The sequence below is a fragment of the Cynocephalus volans genome, chromosome 6 (genome assembly GCF_027409185.1).
Source record: "Cynocephalus volans isolate mCynVol1 chromosome 6, mCynVol1.pri, whole genome shotgun sequence".
NCBI lineage: Eukaryota > Metazoa > Chordata > Mammalia > Dermoptera > Cynocephalidae > Cynocephalus > Cynocephalus volans.
This window is the reverse complement of record NC_084465.1, coordinates 137445273-137468876: the sequence shown is the minus strand read 5'-3', so window position 1 is coordinate 137468876 and position 23604 is coordinate 137445273. Positions and strand designations below refer to the sequence as shown.

Here is a 23604-nt window from a genome sequence, read left to right as displayed (position 1 = left end):
GCGTGTAGCACCAGTGTGGTCAGTGAGCAAAAAAAAAAAGTATGGGTTAGGTCTCACTACAGACAGCAGGAGACTGGGCAGGATTCAGGGCAATGCAGTGATAAAAAACACTTGTTCTTTTCAGGCAGTAGAATGATGCGATATATTTTATGAGTATTAATCCAGCTGTTACATATAGGGCTGTTCAATGTAAAAAAAAAAGAGAGGAAACTGGAAGACCAGTTAAATGACTAGATTAAGGGTCAGCATTATATTTTATAGTAAATATCTATAGGTTCTTAATAATAACTAGTACGTTTTAAGCATTTTGTGCCAGACATTTTGCTTTGGACTTTACAAGCATTATCTCCTTAAATTTTTTCAACAACCTCATTAAATAGGTACTATTGTTACCCCATCTTATAGATAAGGAAACTAAAGCACAGAGTATGAGTAATTTACCAAGATCCTAACCCAAGTGTAGGACAAAGTTGTGATATGACACAGGCATTCTGAATCTTGAGGGCCCGCACTTACACATATGCCTGCATCCCCTGTTACTTGGTCTTTAATTATCCTCCTGATGATTGTTTTTATTGTATAATTACATAATCCATCATCAATAAATCTATTTCATAGACATGAGCCATTTAAAAATATTTGTGACATATTTTGATGAATGAGAATTTTTCACTGTATTTGGTAGAAAACACAATGAAAATTGAAAGCCCAGTTTCTTGATATTTATGGCAAAATTAAAAAAAATACTAGCAACATAAAGAAAAACTTTTTTAAATTTAAAAAGCTCAAAGCAGACTTCAAGTGGCATCATCAGAAATGGCAGAGTAAGTACCTCTGAAAATTCTTTCTTCTGTAAAAGCAATGATAACACTGGCAAATATGTCAAAATCAACTTTTACAGAATGCTGAAAATTAACCAGAGACTTGCAACAATCAAAGAAGCATTTATGCAAGAAAAATAATTAAACCTTGGTAATAACAGTAGGCTTTGTGAATGTCTTAACTTGTCCTAATCCCATTGCCTTCTCCCCAGCTCTGTGGTAGCCCTAAAAACCAACAGGCCCACAATCACAGTGAAAATCAGCAGGCTAGAAGCCTCTGGATGGGGTCACAACAAGGTTGGAGCTCTTTCTAAACCTCATTCTCCAAGAATTTCTATTATTTGACCTTTTAAAAAACCTTACTTGGAAAGCTTGCATTTATATAACCCGATTCAGAGCTCTCTCAATACAGACCTGTCCCTGAGAGTGTTTTGTTTGTTTTTTGACAATTTTTTTATTGAAAGGTAACTGATTATATATTTTGGGGGGGTACAAAATCGAAATCAGTACATGTGTACAATATGTGGTGATCAAATCAGGATAATTAGTATACTCATATTTATAAAACATGATCAATCTCTGTGACCCTTAACTAGTTTTTTGCCACCCCCCCCTTCCTCTCCCCCTTTCCCACCTCTAATAACCAGTTTGTTCTTTTTTTTTTTTTTTTGAAAGTTTAATGCATTACTGTGATTCATTTTTTTCTTTCTTTCTTTTAGCTCCCACATATGAGTGAGGACATGTGGTATTTCTTTCTCTGCCTGGCTTATTTCACTTAACATAATTTTCTCTAGGTTTATCCATGTTGCTGTGAATGACAGAATTTCATTCTTTTTATGCCAGAGTAGTATTCATTGAGTATATATACCACGTTTTCCTTATCCAGTCATCTGTCTATGGACATTTAGGTTGATTCCAACACTTGGCTATTGTAAATAGGGCTGCAATAAACATGGGAATGCAGGTATTCCTTCAACATGATGATTTCCGTTCCTTTGGGTATATACCCAGCAATGGGATTGCTGGGTCATATAGCAGTTCTATCTCTAGTTCTTTGAGGGACTTCCATACTGTTTTCCATAACGGCTGCACTGATTTCCTGCACTGAAATCCTACCAACAGCATAGTTTAAAACAGGAAGAGAAAAGTATCAAGTCACCTTTAAGGGAATCGCTGAGAGTGTTTGTCAAAAACTATCGGTGGCAATAGTCTACACTGTAGCTGCCTAAGGCAGTGAAAATAGTTGGGGTAAACAACAAACTAACCAAAAAACTTAAAAGAAAAAGATGAGATGTCCATAGATGACTTTAAAAAGCATGGACATATTCCTAGGAATCAAGCCATTGCATGCATTGAGATGTGTACATGCCCAAGGTTGTAAGCATACCTGAGAAGGACTTGAGAAGGTCCTAACCTCTCACCTCTGGCTGACGTTGAGGCTCTGTACAAGCAGGAGGTGAAGGCTAAGGCAGAGTTTTAAATTGCCTGGATGAGTGTTGAAGGCAAATCCCAACACACAGAGAGATCCCTCAGCAAAACCTGGGAGACTAACTAGTTCTAGGCACTTAAAGAAATCTGTGCCCACCACATCTAAAACATCCACGTCTATATACATCATAATCACATTATCAAAAGACAGAGACACAGTCTTGAAAACAGCAAGAAAGAAGTGACTCATTATGTATAGGGATGTTGACACTCATTTCTCATCATATATCATGGAGGCCAGAAAGTAGTCAGATGACATATTCAAAAGGCTAAAAGAAAATGACTACAGACCAGGAATTTTCTATCCAGTAAAACAATCCTTAGAAAACGAAGGAAATAGAAAGACATTCCTAGATAAGCAAAAATGGAAAGAATTTGTCACTATGGGAAATACTAAAGAGAATCCTTCAGGCTGAAATGTAAGGACACACAACAGTAACTCAAATGCACATAAAAGAAATAAAGAGCCCCAGTAAAGGTAACTACACACAGGTAAATATAAAAGACAGCTAAATGTATTTCTTGTTTATAACTCTTTTTTTAATCTTATCTGATTTAAAGATAACCATATAAAAGAATAATTGTAAATCTGTGTTGATAGGTATACAACATATAAAGATGTTTTTGTATGACAATAATAGCATGAAGGAGGGCACAGGGAATGGAGCTATATGAAAGCAACGTTTTTGTGCACTATTGAAATTGAAATTTATATTAATCTGAACTAGACTATTGCAAATTAAGATATTAATTCTAATTCCCAGGATAACCAGTAAGAAAACAACTAAACAATATGTAGTACAAGAAACAAAGAAATTAAAATGGTATGATAGAAATAATCTATTTAACACAAATGAAAGCAGTAATGGAGAAATAGTGGAACCAAAAGACATAAGATAAGTAGAAAACAAATGGCAAGATGGAAGAGTTAAATCCTACCTATCTGTAATTACATTAAATGTAAATGGATTAAACACTCCAATCAAAAAAGAGAGATTGGAAAAATGTACATACTTAATACGAAAGATTCAACTAACTACATGCTGTCTAAAAAAGACACACCTGAGATTCAAAGACACAAATAGGTTGAAAGCAAAAACATGGAAAAAGTTAATGCTAAGCAAACAAACCTAAGAATGAAATGAAGTGGCTATACTAATATTAGACAAAACAGACCTTTAGATAAATATTATAACTAGACACAGTAAAGACATTTCATAATGATAAAAGTTTCAGTCCATAAGGAAGACATACCAATTATAGACATATATGTACTTAACAACAGTGCCCCAAAATAAATGAATCAAAACTGACAAAGCAGATTTCATATCACTCCAAATTTAAAGTCAAGTCAAGGCTGATTTTTGGATGAACCTAAGGAAATGAAAATATAACACCTGCACACCACTGTTGCATGAAGAACTCTGAGTTAGGCATAATAAAAATGTAGTAAGAATAATTCATTAATATATTCAGTGATAATTAACTAAGTAGCTTTTAAATGCACCCTGAAAAATTAACTTTATTGGACATTTTTTATTTCAGGGGGAATACCATTCATCTTTGTTGTGCATATTTGGGTTTTGTTTTTTCTTCAAAAATACAGTAACCAGATGTAAATACTTTTTTTTTTTTTTTGACCGGTAAGGGGATTGCAACCCTCAGCACGGTGTGGTCCGCACCACGCTCAGCCAGTGAGCGCACTGGCCATCCCTATATAGGATCCGAACCCGCAGCCTTGGCGCTACCAGCACCACACTCTCCTGAGTGAGCCACAGGGCCGGCCCAATATTTTTCTATTGATAGTAAAATGGTTCTTGGACACTTGTAAAACCTGAGCTTGTCAGTGGTAAGAGGTGAGTACAACACTCCAGATAACCCGTAAATGAGACACCTAACAATTTTGAACATTAGGGAGAAAGGAAGAAAAATTTATTCGGTAAATGAACAAAATAAATCATTATAAAATAAGCAGGTGTTTTTACATTCTTTGTACTTTTAATGTGTAGTGTTATTAGTATCACAGGGCTCCAGAATAGATGATTATGGGATTTTCTTTCAAGAAATGTAGTACTTACCCATTCGAAGACATTCCAGAGAAGCCTGGCCCCAGGTTCTTGTAAATGAGGACTCAATATAGTAGCAGTGAGCATGGAAAGGAATCCATGCTGTGTGCTCTGATTCTGGGCATCTGCCAGGCATTTGTGGGGGTTCAGTGGAAGGTGTTTCTGTTAATAAAAAGACACTTAAGGTAAAGCAATATTTGAAGTTTCTGTCTTATGCAGAATAATATTTTAGCAGCTAAAGAAAATTTTATTACATATCATTATTTTAAAAACTTCTAACTATTATCATATGGATTTTTATTATTGGGTTTTCTTTTATCATTTTAAAAATTTTAAATACACTTTAATAGTGCAGTATGTGGCAATCAATCACACTCATAAGACTGTAGATCTATAGACACCTACAAAGATGTTACATTAAAAAAAAGAAAAAAGAGAGATCCCCCTTTCAAGCCACTATTTTCCTTTTCTAGGAACCTAACCCTTATAAACCCTTCTTAGCTATTAATGGCACCTGTGATAAAACTAAATGTTATAGTTAGAATTCTAGGATTGTGTCCATAATATCACTGATCCTGAGGAAAATACATGCACTGTGATAAAGATTTTTGATATAGATGTACTGTCAACAACAAAGTAAGCATAATTTCCTGGGGAATCTGTCATCACCTGTTCAGAAGATAACCTCAATAATAAATATTCAGAGATTTATAAAGAGCAAATAAATTCTAGAAATGATGAAAACGTTCTATCTCCATTGTTTTCATCTATTTATACTGGTTTATAGCCAAGCCAATCCTTTGTTATGTACAGGATTGTGTTTTGTCTCCTTAGCTACCCAAGACACATAATAATATCAACAATGGCGTATAGTAGCTTATTCAGAAAATTTCAAATTCCCTGATTGTTTTTGTATATTTAATTACCATCTGATCTTTTGCAGAGAAAATGCAAACTTTCATTGCAATATGCTGTCTTCCAGTAGCCATCAAGGTCCACATAAACACACGCCGATTTCAGTTTGGGCTCATCAGTAGCCCAGTTAGTGTACCTCATGCGCCATTTATCAGTCCACATGTATTCATTACTGGTCTGCAAAACCAAAAACAACCATTAACGTGAAGCCATGCTTCATTTAGAAAACACCAAAAGAACAAAGTGAAGAATAAAAAGTATATTTAAGACCGTGACTTGACATAGAATCTTGACCATTTGAGAATAAAAAGAGCATTATAAATTATTTCTAAAAACTCAAATTCAGTAAATACAGCCTTTCTTAAAAATGATTATTTCTTGGCTATCCCCAGCAATACATCCTAGGGATTTATTTTGAAAAAGACCCACTAGGAAATTCTGTCTTATTCCATGAAACTTTTGTTTGCAGGTTGCCAAGGTAAAAAAAAGAAGTTTTATCTTAACAAAAATAAAATATTTCTTATATAATTATTGAAATTATAATAAAAATGAAGTAATTTTCATTGGATTCATGGGCCCCTGAGAGAAATGCTAATCTCTTCTGATCTTATTGTTCTGCTGTAGAGATAGACCCACTGACAAATGACTTAGTTAAGGTTACATGGGTAGATAACAAAGGATTTTCAGTTAGGTGGGTTTTTAATTACGTGAATAATGATGTCATTTTTTAAAAATCTGATTGTTTTATTCCATTTGCACACTTAATTTCCAATTAAATTTAGTCAAACAAATTTATGGTTACATAGAAAATAAATGATAACATCAAAAATTTAATTATCAGTAGTATCCATTTAACAATCTAAAAGAGATTTAACAGGTAGTGCCTAAAAACAGATGATATATAACACCAATCAGAGGTAACTGAATTTTTTAAATATTCAATTATCCCCTTTTTAAAGGTATCATTTTATTTACCAAGTCAACTACCAAAGATCCAGTGACAAAATCAAAACCATGCATCATCTCTAGTTAGAATTTTGTAGTATCTACCATGTTTAATCAAATAATGCTTTCATAATCTTAACTCCATAGTAGTGAAAACAGTATTGTTTTAGTCATAAATATTGGTATAGTGGAAAACTATTTAATCTTTCTAAAAATAAATAAAACTCTATTTTAAACTTATAAGAGAATTGTGACTATGTGACAAGAAAATGAATGACTTATCAAGTTAATTATTAAAAACATAGTCAACAGAAATTTTCAAAGTCTTACCTAAGTTAATCACAGAAATTGTTATGAAATAGATTTAAATATTTACTTCCTTACTTAGGAAATACTCACTGCATAAAGTATACATTTCTATCTCTGCATCATGGCATTGGAAACTATAAAATATGACACCAATCCACTTTCCAGTTTTACCCCCATCTATCATTTTTTCACTTCTTGATACTCCTTATTTACGTTTTACCATCCTAGACTACATCTATAAGGTTTGGCTTTCTCTGAGAAGCTCTCTTGGTCCTTCCTCTCCCCTGGCCCAACCAGTCTCTTTTCTACCCTCTTATAACACTCTGTATATACCTCTCTTTGACATTCTTGTTTAATCTGGCACATCTATTTCCTCTACCAGGAAGCTTGGTGATTGACCAGCTGGACGGAAGGAGAACAGGTGTATCAGAAGTCATCAGAGAAGACTCATTTTAGGGAGAGTTTGGTAACTCTATTATCACTCTAAGTTCCATGCTTCATCCTTCACTCCACCCCATTCTCTGCCAGCATTCCTTTTTCTTTTATGGAATACAGAAAATTGACTGCAATCAAATATTTCTCAAACATTGATAGAGGCTCCACAACTACTTATAACATTTATTGCAATAAATTTGCCTACTAGTACTGCTTTTGCAGTATCCCACAGGTTTTGGTATGATGTATCTTTATTTTCATTCGTTTCTAGAAATTTTTTGATTTCCTGTTTAATTTCTCTTGGACCCATAGGTTGTTCAGGAGCTTATTATTTAGTTTCCACATATTTGTATAGTTTACAGAGTTTTGCTTATTATTAATTTCCAATTAATAATAATGTCTATCATTATTAGACAATGTAATGCCTCCCTTTTCATTTCAGATTTTTGTTATTTGGGTTTTCGCTTTTTTTTTTTTTTTGTTAACCTAGCTAATGGTTTTTCTATTTTATTTATCTCCTTGAAAAACCAACTTTTTGTTTTGTTGATTTTCTATTGTTTTGGGGGTCTCTATTGCATTTAGCTCTGCTCTGGTTTTAATTATTTCTTTCCGTCTACTACCTTTAGGTAGTTAGCTGTTGTTTTTCAAGTTCTTTGAGGCATAGTGTTAGGTCATTTCTTTGAAGTCTTTCCATTCTTTTGATATAAGCATTTATGGCCCTCACATCTTGGGCACGAGGGGTGATAATCAGCTTTGTATCTCATGAATATTCATAACCAATAAAAAATAATAAAATAAATCCTTTAAAATTGAAAAAAAGAATGTATCTCCTATATACAAAAAAAGGAAAAAAAAAAACTTATAACAACTCCAGAATGACTTGCTACATAACATAAAAGTTATCCCCATCACCCAGCAATGACATCACTGGCCCACTTTCTTAATTCCCATGGCATAGTTGTAATCATGACACTGGAAATAAATAAATAAAATAGTTTAGATGCAGAATATCATTTTAATATTCAAAAGCAATAGAAGAGTTAATGTCAGTTCAATAATTCTTAGTTTGATTTCTGACACATATCATTAGCTTGCCAGATCCTTGAAAGCACAGGATCACTGAAACATTGGGTCTTGTCCATGATAGTCCCATTCACACTGCCCAGTACAGTTTCTGATAGTCCCATTCACACTGCCCAGTACAGTTTCTGACACATAGCAAGCATTCAACAGAATGAACTGAAAAAGAATCATATTCAACCACAATTTATCAATCATGTCAAGTTGCACGTGTTTCCTGCATCTTACCAAGTTACTGTTCAGGGCGATCCACACAGGTTCACTAGACGATTGCATTTGCATCCACACAAAGGCCTGATCATAAGAGTCCAGAATGCTAGCAATAAGGGAATCGTGAGCCTTGCAATATTTCTCTGCATCGTACCATGGTACCTTTAATTTTATGAGTGAATAGCTGCTTTTACCATATGTAATAAAGCCATTTGTTGGAACTGTTGCTTGAGAATTAGGCAAGGAAGGGTCTGGAATAGAAATATTATTTTCATTAGCACTATCAAGGAAGGGTCTGGAATAGAAATATTATTTTCATTAGCACTATCAATAAACATCAATTGGGTACCATCAGTACATAACTAGTATATCTCATAAACAATCAAAACATAAATCCAAACCGCCAGGTGTCAGAAATATTTTCATGGGCCATTTTGCACCAGAAAACAAAGCTTTATTTTATAACCACGTGTCTAATTACTCTTTAAAATTTCCAAACTCTACTTAGAATATTAAGGTAGATATATGATCAAGTTTCAAACTAAAAAACAAAAAGTATTGCAAATTCAATGTGATATAGCATCTGAGTGAGAGAAATCCCATCATTTAATCCCACAAATTAAAGAACATCAATCATCCTGTCATAACTAATCTTCATTTTTCCAGCTTGGTCAAATGTCAAAGTCAAGAACAGTCTTCCTCCCCCTTTCCCTGCTTCTTCCACTCCATCTATCTATTTGTATCTATTTGACTCCATTTGTGAGTAAAGAATGCACATTCAGGAGACTGGCTTAGGTTCTGGAATAAAGCCACACACAAGTCCTTGGTTCATTTAACCTTGATCTCAGGTTCAATTACCCTTAATGATGTCCTTTACCTTTCACCTAGGCCCCAACATCTTACCCAAACTGACCCAGGGGCTGAAGCCGTTGTGAGCCAGTGTCACTTCAGCTTTCTGATCTTTCCTCCTCAAACTCCTAGCATGGGTTTCTAATCACTGTTTTTTTTTAAGCTTATCTGTAGTCTGGACAACGTTATGTCAAGAACCAAAAAAGAGCTTGTTCTGCATGACTTAGCTGATGTCATAGGTCAGAGATCAGCAAGCAACAGCCAGATGATGAAATCTGGCCTGTTGTCTGGCTTTGTGGTCCATGAGTTACAAATGGCTTTTAAATAATTGAGGGGGGAAAATCAAAGAAGAATATTATTTCATGACATGGAAACATTATATGAAATTCAAATTTGTGCCTATAAATAAAGTTTTATTGGAACACAGTCACACTCATTTATTTATGCATTGTCTGTGATTGTCTATGACCCAAGCAGAGCTGAGCAGTTGCAAAGGAGACTGTACAGACCACAAAGCCTAAAATATTTACAATCTTTCTCTGTAGAGAAAAAACTAGCCAACTCCAGGTCTAAGGTTCTATATATCCTTGCCTACCAGTTTTTGTCTTGGCCAGTTCTCTGACCTGCTCCACTTAATACCGACCCAGTCCACCGTCTGCTCTGTTCTGTGCTACAAGAAGTGCCAAACTTTCTTTTGATCATGTTTGGTGAGCAATAACTTCATTTCAACAAAAGAAAGGGCTTCTTTCTTCTGCTGTTGCTGCCATCTTGTGTTGATATAAGATCATTAAACCAAGAGACCGGGGCTTGGGCAGATCTGGGTTTGTCTTAAGGTCACTGGGAAATTTTAAGACCATTAAAAGTGACAAATGAAGCTTTCAGTAAAACAAAACAAAACGAAAAACAGTTTCATGGGAGGTTATATACAACTCAGAAACTTAGCTCCTCAGTCCAATTAGCTTGTTTATAAAAATATTCATAGACAAAATTATAAGGAAAAAACTAAATATTGAGAGATAATTTCTAGGTGAATAGATCGCAGGTAATGTTTTCTCTTCTTCATGTTTTTCTGTATTTTCTAAAATTTCAGCAAAGAACATGTCGTATATTCTTCAAAATAGTCTTTTATATATATGTATATATTGTAAAAGTTTTGAAAAATGCAGAAAACTGTACTGAAGGAAATAAAGTCACCCTTAATCCCACTCAGAGATAATTACTATTCCTATTTTGATACATTTCCATAGTCTTTTTTATTCTTGTTTTTTAAATGGGGGAGCATAGTGCTTTTTAATAATTTATAGTTTATAAAATTTAACATACTTCCTTTTTTCACTTTAACACTGAATCTAAAATTATTAAAAATTTTCAAAGTATTTTTATTCATGGCAAAATATTCTACCAGTTATTTTATAAGTAGAAGAAAAAGAAGACTTTAAATAAGTCTGTGAATCACCATTCACTCCTGGAAGGAGTTTCCTCCCTTTCCCAAAGAACAGAGGCCTAGAGGGGATGCTTTGACATTACTGGTGGCCTAAGGCTCTTGTGCTGTAGAATGTAGTATAAAGAGAAAAGTGACCTGGTCTGGGCCAGTTTTCAGATTAAGAAAATGTTAGAACCCCTGCAATACTTTCCAATCATCTGAAAATAGCTTAAGTGATTTTCAGTCATTGTCATAAATTGACATTAGTTCCCTGATACCTTAGAAAATGTAGAAAAAAATCTTTTAGATCTGGGAGAACAAATACCTTCTAACTCAAAATCATCTGCTAAGATCTGTACTCAAGATGACAGCAACCTTCCCTACTTTCCACCCTCACCTCTAATCTATTTCTTAATTTCTGACCCTGTTGTGTAGCTAGATATTTTTATTCAAATTTCACTAGAAACTAAAATGTATACAACCATCATTCTTGATTCACAGTAAAGATACACATTACTCTGTCTTATACTCATGTAACCACATTCAGGCTTCCTAAGATGAAAAAAGAAACTTAAATCAGATATCTACATTTTTTAAGACACAAAATATTAAACACATAATGAGGATTTGGACTGATGTATTCCTGCTCTGACATAAAAAAAGGTACAGGTAGGCAAATATTCCAAATTTCTAACAAAATTAGGAAAACTTTAATCTGCACAAAGCATTCTGGTATTAAATCAGGGAACAAATTTATGAATAAAGGAAGAAAACATCTTCCTTTTTGTCTGTCACAGACTTACGTGAATTAAAGCGAGAATCAAACAACCCTGTGCAAGAGAATGATTATATATTTTAAAGTTCATTAAAAAAAACCAGGCCTTACAGGAAGGCAAGGTTTGGTAGAACTTACCAGAAGGTTTCTGGCATATATAGCCTTGTTTACTGTCACAGGTATCATCCATCCATTTTCCTGCCTCCCTTAATTTGCCTCCAAGAATAACAACACAGTCCACCTGTATATTTATGAAAAAGAAAGGGAAGTATAAATCAACTATTATTTAAATCAACTCGCTAATATGCCAAAAAAATCCCTCATTCTTCCTAACTTTGAAATTTTAAGATTGTCCTAATTTACAGTATTTTGTGTGTGTGTGTGTGTGTGTGTGTGACCGGTAAGGGGATCGGAACCCTTGTTGCCCGCACCGCGCTCAGCCTTTGAGCGCACCGGCCATCCCTATGTAGGATCCGAACCTGCGGCCTCAGCGCTCCCAGTGCCGCACTCTCCCGAGTGAGCCAAGGGGTCGGCCCAGTATTTTTAATCATTGTTACTTTTCACCCAACTGTACCTTCGATGAAAATCCCTCACATTTGAACTTTGCTGTCTGAATTGAAAACCAAACAGATTGGGATAAATTTTGGAGATAGAAATTTTTTAATCACTGTCAATACTTAGGAACCCAAACTGTAGATAACTGTAATGAAGAAAATAAAGTGACCCTTATACTAGGAGGACACAATATCCTCTCCACATGAATTATCACTATCCAAACCCAGAAATAGGTATCCTATTATTAAAGAGAAATGAGCACAATCTATATTTTTCATTGCTGACTCAATTTATAAAAGTATTATTATAGATTCAGAGCAAATTGCTAGTATAGCTAGATAGTTTCACATCTTACTTGTAATCTTACAGGGGAGTATACCAGGATTGGAAAACTATTCTTCGTTTGGTTGTGAATGTGCGTGCAGTTCCAAGCTCCCATCATATGGTTTATAAGCCAAAAGTGAGCAAAAACGTCATGAAACACAGTGCTTTTTACTATTCCCTCTTTACAATTCATTTTTTCCCCAAATCCTTTTTTCCTTCAAGTATTGTCTAAATCAATCTCAGTATTTTTCTTCTTAAGTGCCGTTCCTCCCATTCTAACCAACATATCTGGTCCATCTGGTCTGTGCTCACATCTGGTCCTGGTCTGGGAGAGGTGAGAGAAACACATGCTCCCTGTTCCATTTCCAGATACAGCTGCAACCTAATTTTGCTCATTTAAAGTAAGAGGATGAAGGCTAGGGAGAGGTCACTGAGGAGAGCCAGAAAAAAAGACAGGACATCTTGTCAAATCATTCTGCTCTTTGCTGGAGCTCCATAATTTCATTGTATTTATTTTGTATTTATTTTAGAGATATCTCCCATTTATGGTGAATAATACCAGATTTCTGCTTTCTCCTAATATAAAGTTTTCTTTCAAAATAAATTTAAGCAAAAAAAAAAAAAAAGGTGGGGGGGAGGTTTAAGGAAAATGTTGAACATAGTCTGACATATAAAGAGCTTGTCCCTACACATCATAAGAAAAAGGCTGAAAAAAAATTGAAAATCAACAACTCTTCTCAGATAATACAGGTCACAAGGCAAACATCTACCCCCAACATTGAAAAGACAGAAATGTAGCTACCGGGAATCACAACTTACCAGAGCAGAAGCACAGGAGTAGAAAACTCCATGGGAACCAGTATCAGGAAAGGAAAAGCTAAACTGTCATTGACAAATTGCTGGAAGCCCAGTCTGGACAACTTCAAGAATTAAAATCTTGGTGGGGTGGAGGCAGTCTTAGGGAGACCCCCACATTTTCATGAGTTTTATCACCAGGTACCATACTAATTTCTCACAGTGAAGACTGGAGAAAAATCCCCTCTTGCTTCCACCAGAGATAGTGGAGAAAGGACCATTTTGAAATATAATAGAACATTCATTCTGTTCTTTTTAATAAGGCCTGCCCTCAAGAGACACTATTTTACCATTACCTAACTGACCAGGGATTTACCACACATTAACCGACCTGGAGAAAGAAAATACTCAGTTTCAGCACCCTCTAACCTTTCTGTCTCACCTGAGAGAGGAAAACAAAATGAAACAAAACAAAACACAAGTGGAAAGCACTTTTGAAGGTCACAGCCAGGTATGTAGCCACACTGAAGAGCTGAGACCTAATCATAAGATATAAAACACTTCTCCTCCCCCAACACCTTAGCAACACATCAATAAAGCTCCTACATAATAACAGGGGGACACCAGCAAAAGAAGTGTGCCTCTCCAATGTTATTTAAGAAATTTTTAGGAAAGCCCAAAGACAACAGGGGAGACAAAAACAAGAAATTCCAGCCCTTGACATCTACAGCTACAACAAACAGAAAACACAATCTAACCCCCAGCCAGATCAACACAAAACCTCACACTAAAGGTCTAGTCGCCTCAGTTCCCTTCATCCAGTACATCATATCCAACATTCAACATAAAATCACAAGACATACTAAAAGATAAAAAACACAGTTTAAAGAGAAGGCCAAGCTTAAGAGCCAGACTCAGGATATTATAGAGATGTGGGAATTATCAGACTAGGAAATAAAAATTATGAATAATATACTAAGGACTCTAACGTAAAAAGTAGACAACACATAAGAGCAAAAAGGTAATGTAAGCAAAGAAATGGAAACACTAAGAAAGAATCAAAAGCAAATGCTAGAAATCAAAAACACCTTAGCAAAAATGAAGATTATCTTCAATGGGTTTACTGATAAATTGCACACAGCCACAGAAGCAAGAAAGAATGGAACAGAAGAAATATTTGAAGCAATAATGACTTAAAATTTCCCAAAATTAATGACAGACACCAAATCATAGATCCAGGAAGTTCAGAGAACACCAGACAGGACAAATACCAAAATAACTACAGCTAGGTTTATTATATTAAGCTGCAGAAAATCAAAGACAAAGACAAAAATCTTAAAATAAACCTGAAAAAAAAACCACTTTACCTGTAAAGAAGCAATGATAATAACAACATTAGATTTCCCTCCAGAAACCATGCAAGCATGAAGCAAGTTGAAAGCAAGTTAAAGTGTTGAAAGAAAAAAAACCCCCACCAACCTATAATTCTGTATTCAGTGAAATTTTTATTCAAAAGTGAAAAGGAAACAAAGACTTTCTCAGAGAACTGAGAAACACATTGAGAGAATGTGTTAACAGTAGACCTGAATTGAAAGAAATGTTAAAACAAAAAGCAAGGAAAATTACATGCATCAGAAACTCAGGTCTATATGAGGAAACAAAGAAATTTTTTCATTTTCCTCATTCTTAACTGATCTAACAGGTAACAGTTTGCTCAAAATAATAGCAGCAACAATGTATTTGGTGAGAATAGCTTATGGATAAGTGAAATGAATGACATCAGTATTCTAAGGGACAGGAGGAAGAAATGGGGAATACTCTGTTATAAGGTACTTGCACTAGCTGGGAAGTGATATAGTGCAATTTGAAAAAGCACTTGGATTAGTTGTACATGTATACTGCAAACTCAAGAGCAACCCCTGAAGAAAGTTTTTTTAAAAAAGCATAATTGTTATGTTAAGAAAATGGAGTCATAGAAAGTGTTTAAGTAAACAAGAGAAGGAGAAAAAACATGAGAGGAAGACAAAAAAAGAAACAAAAAACAATAGAAAACAGTGAAAATATGATAGATATTAATCCACCTATATCAATAATTATTTTAAATGTTAATGGTCTAAATATACCAATTAAAAGATAGAGACTCATACATTGGTACAAGAAACTCACTTTAAATAAGAAGACACATCTAGACCAAAAATAAAGGAATGGAGAAAGATATACGATGTTAACACTAATCAATAAGAAAAAGATATACCATGCCAACACTAATCAGACAGAGCAGACTACAGAGCAAGGAAGGTTATCAGAGATAAAGAATTGCATAATGATAAAGGAGACAACAATTCTCCAAGAAGATACAACGATCCTTAAGGTTTATATGCCTAACAACAGAGCATCAAAATATGTAAGGCACAAACTAACAGAACTGCAAGGAGAATTCACGATTAAAGTTGGAGACTTCAACAACCCTCTATCAAAAATGGACAAATCCAGCAGGCAGAAAATCAGAAAGGACGTAGTTGAACTGATTAGTATCATCAATCAACTAGGTCTCATTGACATCTATAGACTACTTTATCCAGCAACAGCACAATATACATTCTTCTCAAGCTCACATGGAACATTCACCAACATAGACCATAAAACACACCTTAACAAATTTTAGAAAATAGAGAGCATACAAACTGTACTCTAAGACTATAATGACATTAAACTAGAAATCCGTAACATTTAGCTGAAAACCCTAAAATGCTTAGAAATTAAAGAAAATATTAAATCAACAGTGCACCAATAGCAATACACAAATAGAAGAAAAAATAAAGTGACTGAAGTTTGAATGAAATAGAAGTGACAGGGGTCACTGTAAAGTAAACACAGCTTTAACTCATTATATGAGCCACAGTTAATCATAGCCTACACTACTGCTACAGTCATCTTGTCAACCTCCTTGCCTCCAGTGTCCTTATCCCATAAGGCTCAACTATCAGGCACCCTCAGTCCTACATTTCAAAGATTCTACACTCGCTCCCATCTCTCTTCTTAGCCGTTTTCCTGACTTAGAGTCATTGCTCTAATCCAGAAAACCTGTTACAAAACAAGTATGTTTCCTCCACAAAAAGCATTACGAAAAGTTTTCTCCCATTCTCTTTAGCTGTATTTAATCCTCTGTTTTTTAAGTCCTAAAACTGTAACAAAATATTATGCATGTTTTGATTCCATTTTTATCAAGTACATACTTTAAATATTTACATGCACTATGAAATAGTCTAGGAGTAAGTTCAACAAAAACTTAACAGGTTTGTTTTTTTTTTTCTGAATGATGAGCTGACAGATTTTATGTATTGGTCTGTTTTTATTTTTTCTGTTTTCCCTTATGTTCTAAAAACAACCAAAAAATGCAATAATGATTTTTTATTTACATAAAATTCAACTCTCTTCTATTAAATTTTTAAAGCAAACTCTAGTTCTCTCCATTCTACTTTAACTTCTTCAGTAAGCTTTCAGTCCTCTTTTATGTAATGAGGATCAAAGAATTTTTCCACAGAAAGTCACTTACGCATCACCGAAGTGTGTCTATCCCACACACAGCTACCAAAGTAATTACCATGAAAATGCCATTTGATTAGATTGTTTTTATACTCATTTTTTTTTTTTTTTTTTTTTGCTGCCTGTCTGACAAAGTCCAAACTCTCTCAAAGAGCATCTAAATTTCTCTAAATTCTGCTTTCTACCTTTTGAAGCTAACTCCTACTTTTCTGCATAAAACTCCTGCGACATCCAACCATTTACTCCTGCCCAAACATACCTTGTGACTTTTTCTTGAAGACTTTGCTCACCTTTCCCACATAGCATGGCCTTCCTCATTCTCTGGCCAATAGTATTATTATTATTATGTTTTGAACTTCTTGGGGAAAAAAGCTCATAGATGATTCTTTTTTTTATTCCTCTCACTACCACCCACCACGTAATGCAAACACAGTGCCTTACACAATGGGCTTTCTAGATATGTGTCAACTTATTAAACCACTCCATCCCACAGTGAGTCTTTCCCTTTAATGATTCTAGTACTTTACAGCTGATCCTGTCATTATACACTTTCATTTCTTTATGATCTTCTTTCTTATATAAGACTAGAGGTCTAGCTGAAGCGTTAGCTTAAGAACAAAATCTTACATTTTGTCATGCTTTTCACAATCCCTAGCATGGTACTTGACATTGATTAGTTGATTAGTCAATTATATAAGTATAAAAGCAGTAAAGTAAAGAAGCAATAGTCTGTCTCTTAGGTTAATGTACCAAAACTCTTAGCACAGTGTTTGGCACATAATAAGCACTCTATAAATGTTACTGCTCAATAATAATGATGATGACGACGACGACGATGATGATGATATCTTTACGAATAGGAGCAGCTTCTAGATCTATACCCCCAATACTACAACAGCATCAAGAGGTTAGAGGCAGCTGGTGCAAAGTAAGTTGATAACTCTGAGTCGAAGTACTTGGCCTCACTACAAGATCAGCCCAGACTGCAGCTGGGTTTTCCTACCCCTCGTTACCATCACACTGCCAAGCCAAAGAGTTCTTATCTGAATTTATACCCCTTCCTTCGAAGTAAGCTTAGCCTGAAACAGTTAAAAGAATGGACCACATCAAGGAGCATTCTGGTAGATTTTCACAGAAGATCAATCAATCATATGATGACTCAGTGCCAGCTGATAGTGAATAGAGAGGTGACCTGAAACCGATATTTACATCTTCATAAGAAAGACTGCTTCTTCTTCCACCGGGGTAACCTTTCCCCCAGTTTGTATAATGAACTCCTCGCCCATCCGTCCAAAGGAAAGTGTGCTCTGAATTGATATCATTCAGCCCAATCCATGTATTTAAAGTGGAGTTCTTCATATGATAGGTTAGAAATGCTGAAAGAAAGTTTCAAAAAAAATAATTTCAAACACTGGGGGCTCATACTAAAATTACAGAAAAATTTCAAAATGCATTAATTTCAACATACTGAGCACATGATTCATGTCTTCATTATTATTTAAAAGCACTTAGCAAGAACACAAATACATTTCAACTTTAACATTGTGTTACCACTTGTTCTTTGGACTTTGAAAATTTTCTTACAATAAAAATCTGGGTTTTATCTAGGCCACTGCTGATAGTTATGCAAGTTGCACCTTGCCCAACAGCACCAGGTCAAGGGGGCCAAAGGAGGCTAAAGTCCATTCCATGTGCCACTGTCCATTTTGTGCACATCAATCAGGGTTATGGCTGCCTCCTATACTGCAAGAAGAGGCACATCTTTCTAATTCAGAAAAACTCATCCTACGGGTTAGCACCTGTCTTGATTCTGTATATAAGATGATCTGATTACAGTAACTTGGGAGAGAGGACACTTAACCCATAAAGTTCTGAAAACAAATACCATTTGCCAAAATAAGAAACATTAGGCTGTCAAATTATCAGTATCTCAAATTACCAAACCCAAAGAGCTACCCAGTTGGGATTCCTCCCAGACAGGCAATTCCTAAGAGATCAGTGGCCATCCACTGAGTGTGCCTGTACCTAGGGGGCATCCTGATGCTTAAGTGCTCATATCACTGAGTGAGAAGATAGAGTATTTTGTCAAGCAACAGAAACAGACTCACACAAGCATCTACTCTATAGAACAACAATCTGCAAACATTTATGCTCAAATACGTCCCCTGAGTGTAAATAGGAAATGGAATGACTAAGCCCTTGGGGTTACTAATAGAAAATGCAAAATTGAAGTCCACAGAGATACAATGCTCTGTTGATTCCTGAACAAACAATTCCAGGGAAGAGCGCTTACTGTATGCTTATTCTTTCTGCAGAGTAGGAGAGGCAGCAACCACCTTGCTCAGAGAGATTTACTTTTTCCTCAATTAACTAAAGGTTGAAAAAAATTCTTCCAATATTTTTCAGACAGAGAAGAGCATGGGTAGATACTTATTTTGGTTTTATTTTGTTTCCTAAATAAAAATCATAATTTTTGCCTTATCCCCAACTTGAAGTGAAACGTGGAAAAGCTCTACCTGCCAATATTCAGTTCTTTTTTCTGCCAGCAACCACAATAAGAATTCAACAACGTGTGCCTGTTTTGCCAGCAATAATGTTATTTTATCTGAAAATTGTTTCCTTCTGCACATCTCTATTATCCAGGTTCTAATTTTGTTATGCCAGGAATCAGCACTTTATGGTTAAGAGAGGAAATCAATTATTGTGTTTCTCTGCTGGGTAGCTAAGCCCAAAATGCGGTAGACCGGTTAAAGAGAGGTGACTGTTACATTCTTGTATTGTATGCTTTGAAGTGACCTTTTTCTTTTAGTGCTGGCAAGTTGCTGAATGTGTCAAAAGTTCTCACTGAAAGCTTGGTTGATTTATTGTACAATGTGTTCTATGGGAGCACTTGGCAACATTAATAGACTAAAATAAACATTTGGGAGAGCGCCATGCCAATTTCTAGTATCTTCCTTCTTTCTTATACTTTTTGAGACATACTTTTGCAGTAAATGATCTTGGAAGTCAAAGAAATTTAGAACCAAAAGAGAGCTTAGAGACTATCCAGTCCACATCTCAAAAATTTATATAAACATCTATGGAGCATCCTCTACACTGTGTACCAATCAATGTATGTGACTCTGCAGCATCCATTTGAGGATATTTCAGTTCAAGCATTTTCACAACCCTTTAGAAACTTCATTTCCCTTACAAAGCAGCCCATCCAATCAGTTCTGTTAGAATGGCTTCCTAATTTTCAGCCTAAATCTACTTCCTTGAAACTGCATTCATCAGTACTTCCAGGGCCACACAGATCAGTCCTTTAAAGTCCACATTCTCTCTTTTCCAAGCTGTGTAACCTAGGGTCTTTCAACCATTATTCTCTTACGGTGGTTTCCAAACCCATGATCAGTTTAGCCTGAATCTCCTGCAGTTGGTCAACATCCTCCTTAAAGTGCAGAAAGTCACAAATTCAATCTCTTTCAGCAAAGGCAGCCCTTCAAAGATCACACAAAAGTGCTAGGTACCTTTCTTTTGACAATACAATGAATTTTACAATCTGCTGTATGGATACGGTGAGTTTTCTACTTCAGTGCTCTTCTTCATAGCTCTGGTTTATTCTTACGTTTTATCGAAAAATTGTTCTCAATTTGTCCAAAGTTCATATTGAAAATATCAGTCGTATTGCATTATAAGTGATAGGGTCAAAAGAAGAGAAGTAAATGGGAAATCAGCAATTTTTCATTTTATCATTAAAACTACTCTTCCTTGGCTGTTCGGGGAGCAAACTGATTTGGTGGAAACAGGATGGGATTTAAGCTAAACAGAACTAGGTTTGACTCCCAACTCCACTGCTTACTAGGCAAGCTCCTTGACTCAAAGCTCTCTGAACACTATTTCCTCATTCACAAAATGGGGTAATCATACCTGCTTTATAAGGTTGTGATGACAATGGGAAAGGACTTTATGTAGAAAGCATGGTGGCTACAACTAAATAAAATAGTTCTCAGCAAGAGTGTGATTTTTTTTCCCTTCCTAGTTTTTACTCTGGAAAACCAAAAACTCATTTACTATCAGCAATGTCCTACCATTTGATAGGCAAAATTACATATTTAAATGCATCCCTGATTGTAGAATAGCCTATGTACCTTGCTCTTTTTCACTGTGTATGGATACCAGATTTCCTCCAAATTCTCTGCAAGCTTTTCGTGCATCCATCCAATTTTTTCTCTCTTCGTCAACAAATCCAAATATTTTGAAACACTAGGATGGAAGGGAAAAAAAAACCATAGGAATTAACTAAAGATAATAAAGTTTCCTCTAAAGAAATAAAAATTCTTCGTGAAGTTATAGCTAAATATAAATTTTCTCAAAACCAAATAGAGATTAAAAAACTTAAGTTAGTTTTATGACCCACAATCATTCTTTGCAAATTTTTATTCTCCCGTGGGATAAAAGGTAGCTATTAGGATAATATCTTCAAGTATGCTCTCAATTTCCATAAAGAATTTGTCATGGTACTCTCCACCTATTCTTGCTAAATATTTTAAGCAAAAGTTAACCTTAAGGTGAAAGATTTTCATTGTCAGTCTCCATATTGATCAATGTCAAGACTGCAATTAATTCTCCTAGTACCTTGTTATTGTAAAAATTCCAACCTTCTGTACAACCTGCTGGGCCTGGGGTCATGGTAGGTGCAACTGTGGTGGCATTGATGCTGCTGTTATGTCGCTGACAAATGAAGGCATTTGGATAACCACAATTAATGTCATTCCAAAACCCTGGCAGAGAACAAAATAGTTAAATTAGATTTACATGTTTATGTTTAAACACACTCTTTTTGAAAAACATATTTATATTTTATAAGGATTCTCAAAATGGTTCAGACTATAACAAACTTTATTTTTAAACCGGTGACAAGAAGAATCCATGCAATATCCTTTTGCTCAGTCACTTAAACTACTAATAGTTCAACTTCATAGGGAGCTTCTTGTGCAGTAAGCAGGTACTTGGTGTTGCAGATATATTATCTGAATAGGTAGCAATAACTAATAATAATAACCTAATAATACTAAACTTTTCATATACCAAGCATCTGCTCAATGTTTTCGATATAATATTTCATTTAATCTTCTCAACAACAGATAAATCTGTCATTATTCCCATTTTAAATAATAATAAGGAGCTGGAGAGAGAGATAACAGAGATAGATAAACATATTTTGGATATTTTTCTGAAATCAGAACACAAAAACATGTTTTATAATTTGAGAAGAAGTGAGAAGACCAATTATGCCATTTATTAGCATAATTGTAAAGCATCGATTCTCCTTACAAATTGAACAGTTATGCTACTAAGATTGGATTTCTCCATTATTCGCTCTTCTTATCTCACCTAACTTAAGTACACAACTTGCTTTCAGCCTAGGGATGTAGGAAATGACACATCACACCACAAAGAAAATTCAAGAAGATGTGGGTATTGTGTACCTGAGTTTGAGTACATGGTTACACAGTTTTCATCTTCATTTGCAAAATTGGGTTCACCTGTGGCCCAAGAGACATAATCCACTTTGCTTCCATCCATCCAACTGGAAAAGAAAATTCAGGCATTTTGCAACAATCCAATCATTACAATAATTGGCCATAGCCTAGCTGGGGGAAAGGCAAGTCAATCTAGAAGAGGGAGTCATAGGGAGACTAGAGGAAAACCCCCAAATGCATGGGTGCTTGGTGCAATCCTCAGCATTGGGCTCCTCTAGCAACCCTGATGTCTTGGTGAATCTGTCTTCTTTTCCCTCACTGGAAGACACTACCTTTTGTCTTGAAGTGGGAGAAAAAATGCAGATCCCCATTACTCAGGAAGTGGGCCAGAAACAGAAATCCTCCCATATTTCTCCTTGGGCACAACTCCCACAAAACAAAACCACCCACAGAGAGGTAGAGAATATAGAATTTCTCATTAGACCCATTCTCTGATTTTCAAGGTTACTCTGGTGTCTTGTAAGGTAGGTTATTTGCTACCAATGCTTATTTTCATAAATTATAGAAATTCAGAGACCGTGAGTGCTGGCAAGGGACCAAAAGATCATCGAATTTGACCCTCTCATTTTAGAGATGATAAAATGGTGCCTGTCCAAAAGAACAGCAAACATTTCTGTTCTTTAAAAATAATGACCTTGAATTGAGGTCTCTATTGCTCATGGCAATAACAGTCCCATGGAATGTATGTGGCTAAAACATCTGTGCAGAAGCCAGGAGAGCATAACAGCTCTTCAAACTTGGTAGAGCAAGTGTATTAATGAACAAGGAAAGAAACTCCAAAAATGTACTAACTTCCTCTTTTCCACATCTTTTCCTGGATCCCGTATCTAATGGAAAACAGTCCAATCATTCTTTTGAAAGGAAAGCATTTCATGCAATTGAAAGAGTACTTCAAAACAGTGAGTGGGACAATAGAAAAGGGTTCTTTGGTTCTAGGCACCAAGGTTAGTACAAATGGGATCATAATTTTTAAAATAAATTCAATATTCATATCTAATATGTCTTTTTAATAGATTATTTACTGACAGATGATTATATCTGAAAACAAAGACAGGTGAAGTTTTGCAAGATCAAATCCAATTTTGAGTTGTTTATTTGAGAGTTATAAGTGTTGAAAATAGTTAATATACTTATATTGAATTATTTTTTTATTTTTTCAAAGATGCTTTTTAGATTGAAAATGCTATAGCATTTTAAAAAATGCATTCAGCAAAACAAAAGTCTCAGAATACCTCGTAGGTATTTATCAGATCACTATCCTAAGCAAAGTTGTTTTAGCTTGATTTACTTACACAAACTTTTTATCCAAGCTGATCAATAAGCCAATAAAATACGCTGACTGTGCATCATTCCTGTTTACCTAAAACATGGAAGTTTACATATAGTTCAATTCATAATCATATAATAAACAAGCTTTTAAACAAAATGTACATATTAATGAGGTTATTTGAAATCTTTCCTAAGGGAGAATTCATGCAGAAATATTGCATATTCTGTTACATTTTTCATAGAAATAAAAAGAAAAATATGCACACAATTCAAC

General features: G+C 35.0%; 1 protein-coding gene across 1 annotated transcript in view; it reads right to left on the bottom strand.

Annotated features, from left to right (window-relative positions):
- MRC1 (mannose receptor C-type 1) overlaps positions 1–23604 on the bottom strand; it is an 84239-nt gene that overhangs the window by 7495 nt on the left and 53140 nt on the right. Inside the window, exons 18-26 of the mRNA XM_063100283.1 lie at positions 23354–23421; positions 22008–22108; positions 21154–21299; positions 20667–20781; positions 17746–17912; positions 11455–11557; positions 8288–8520; positions 5302–5467; positions 4388–4537 (exon numbers count right to left, since the gene is read on the bottom strand). Coding sequence (XP_062956353.1) covers positions 4388–4537; positions 5302–5467; positions 8288–8520; positions 11455–11557; positions 17746–17912; positions 20667–20781; positions 21154–21299; positions 22008–22108; positions 23354–23421 — 1249 coding nt within the window. The remainder of the gene's footprint in view (positions 1–4387; positions 4538–5301; positions 5468–8287; positions 8521–11454; positions 11558–17745; positions 17913–20666; positions 20782–21153; positions 21300–22007; positions 22109–23353; positions 23422–23604) is intronic.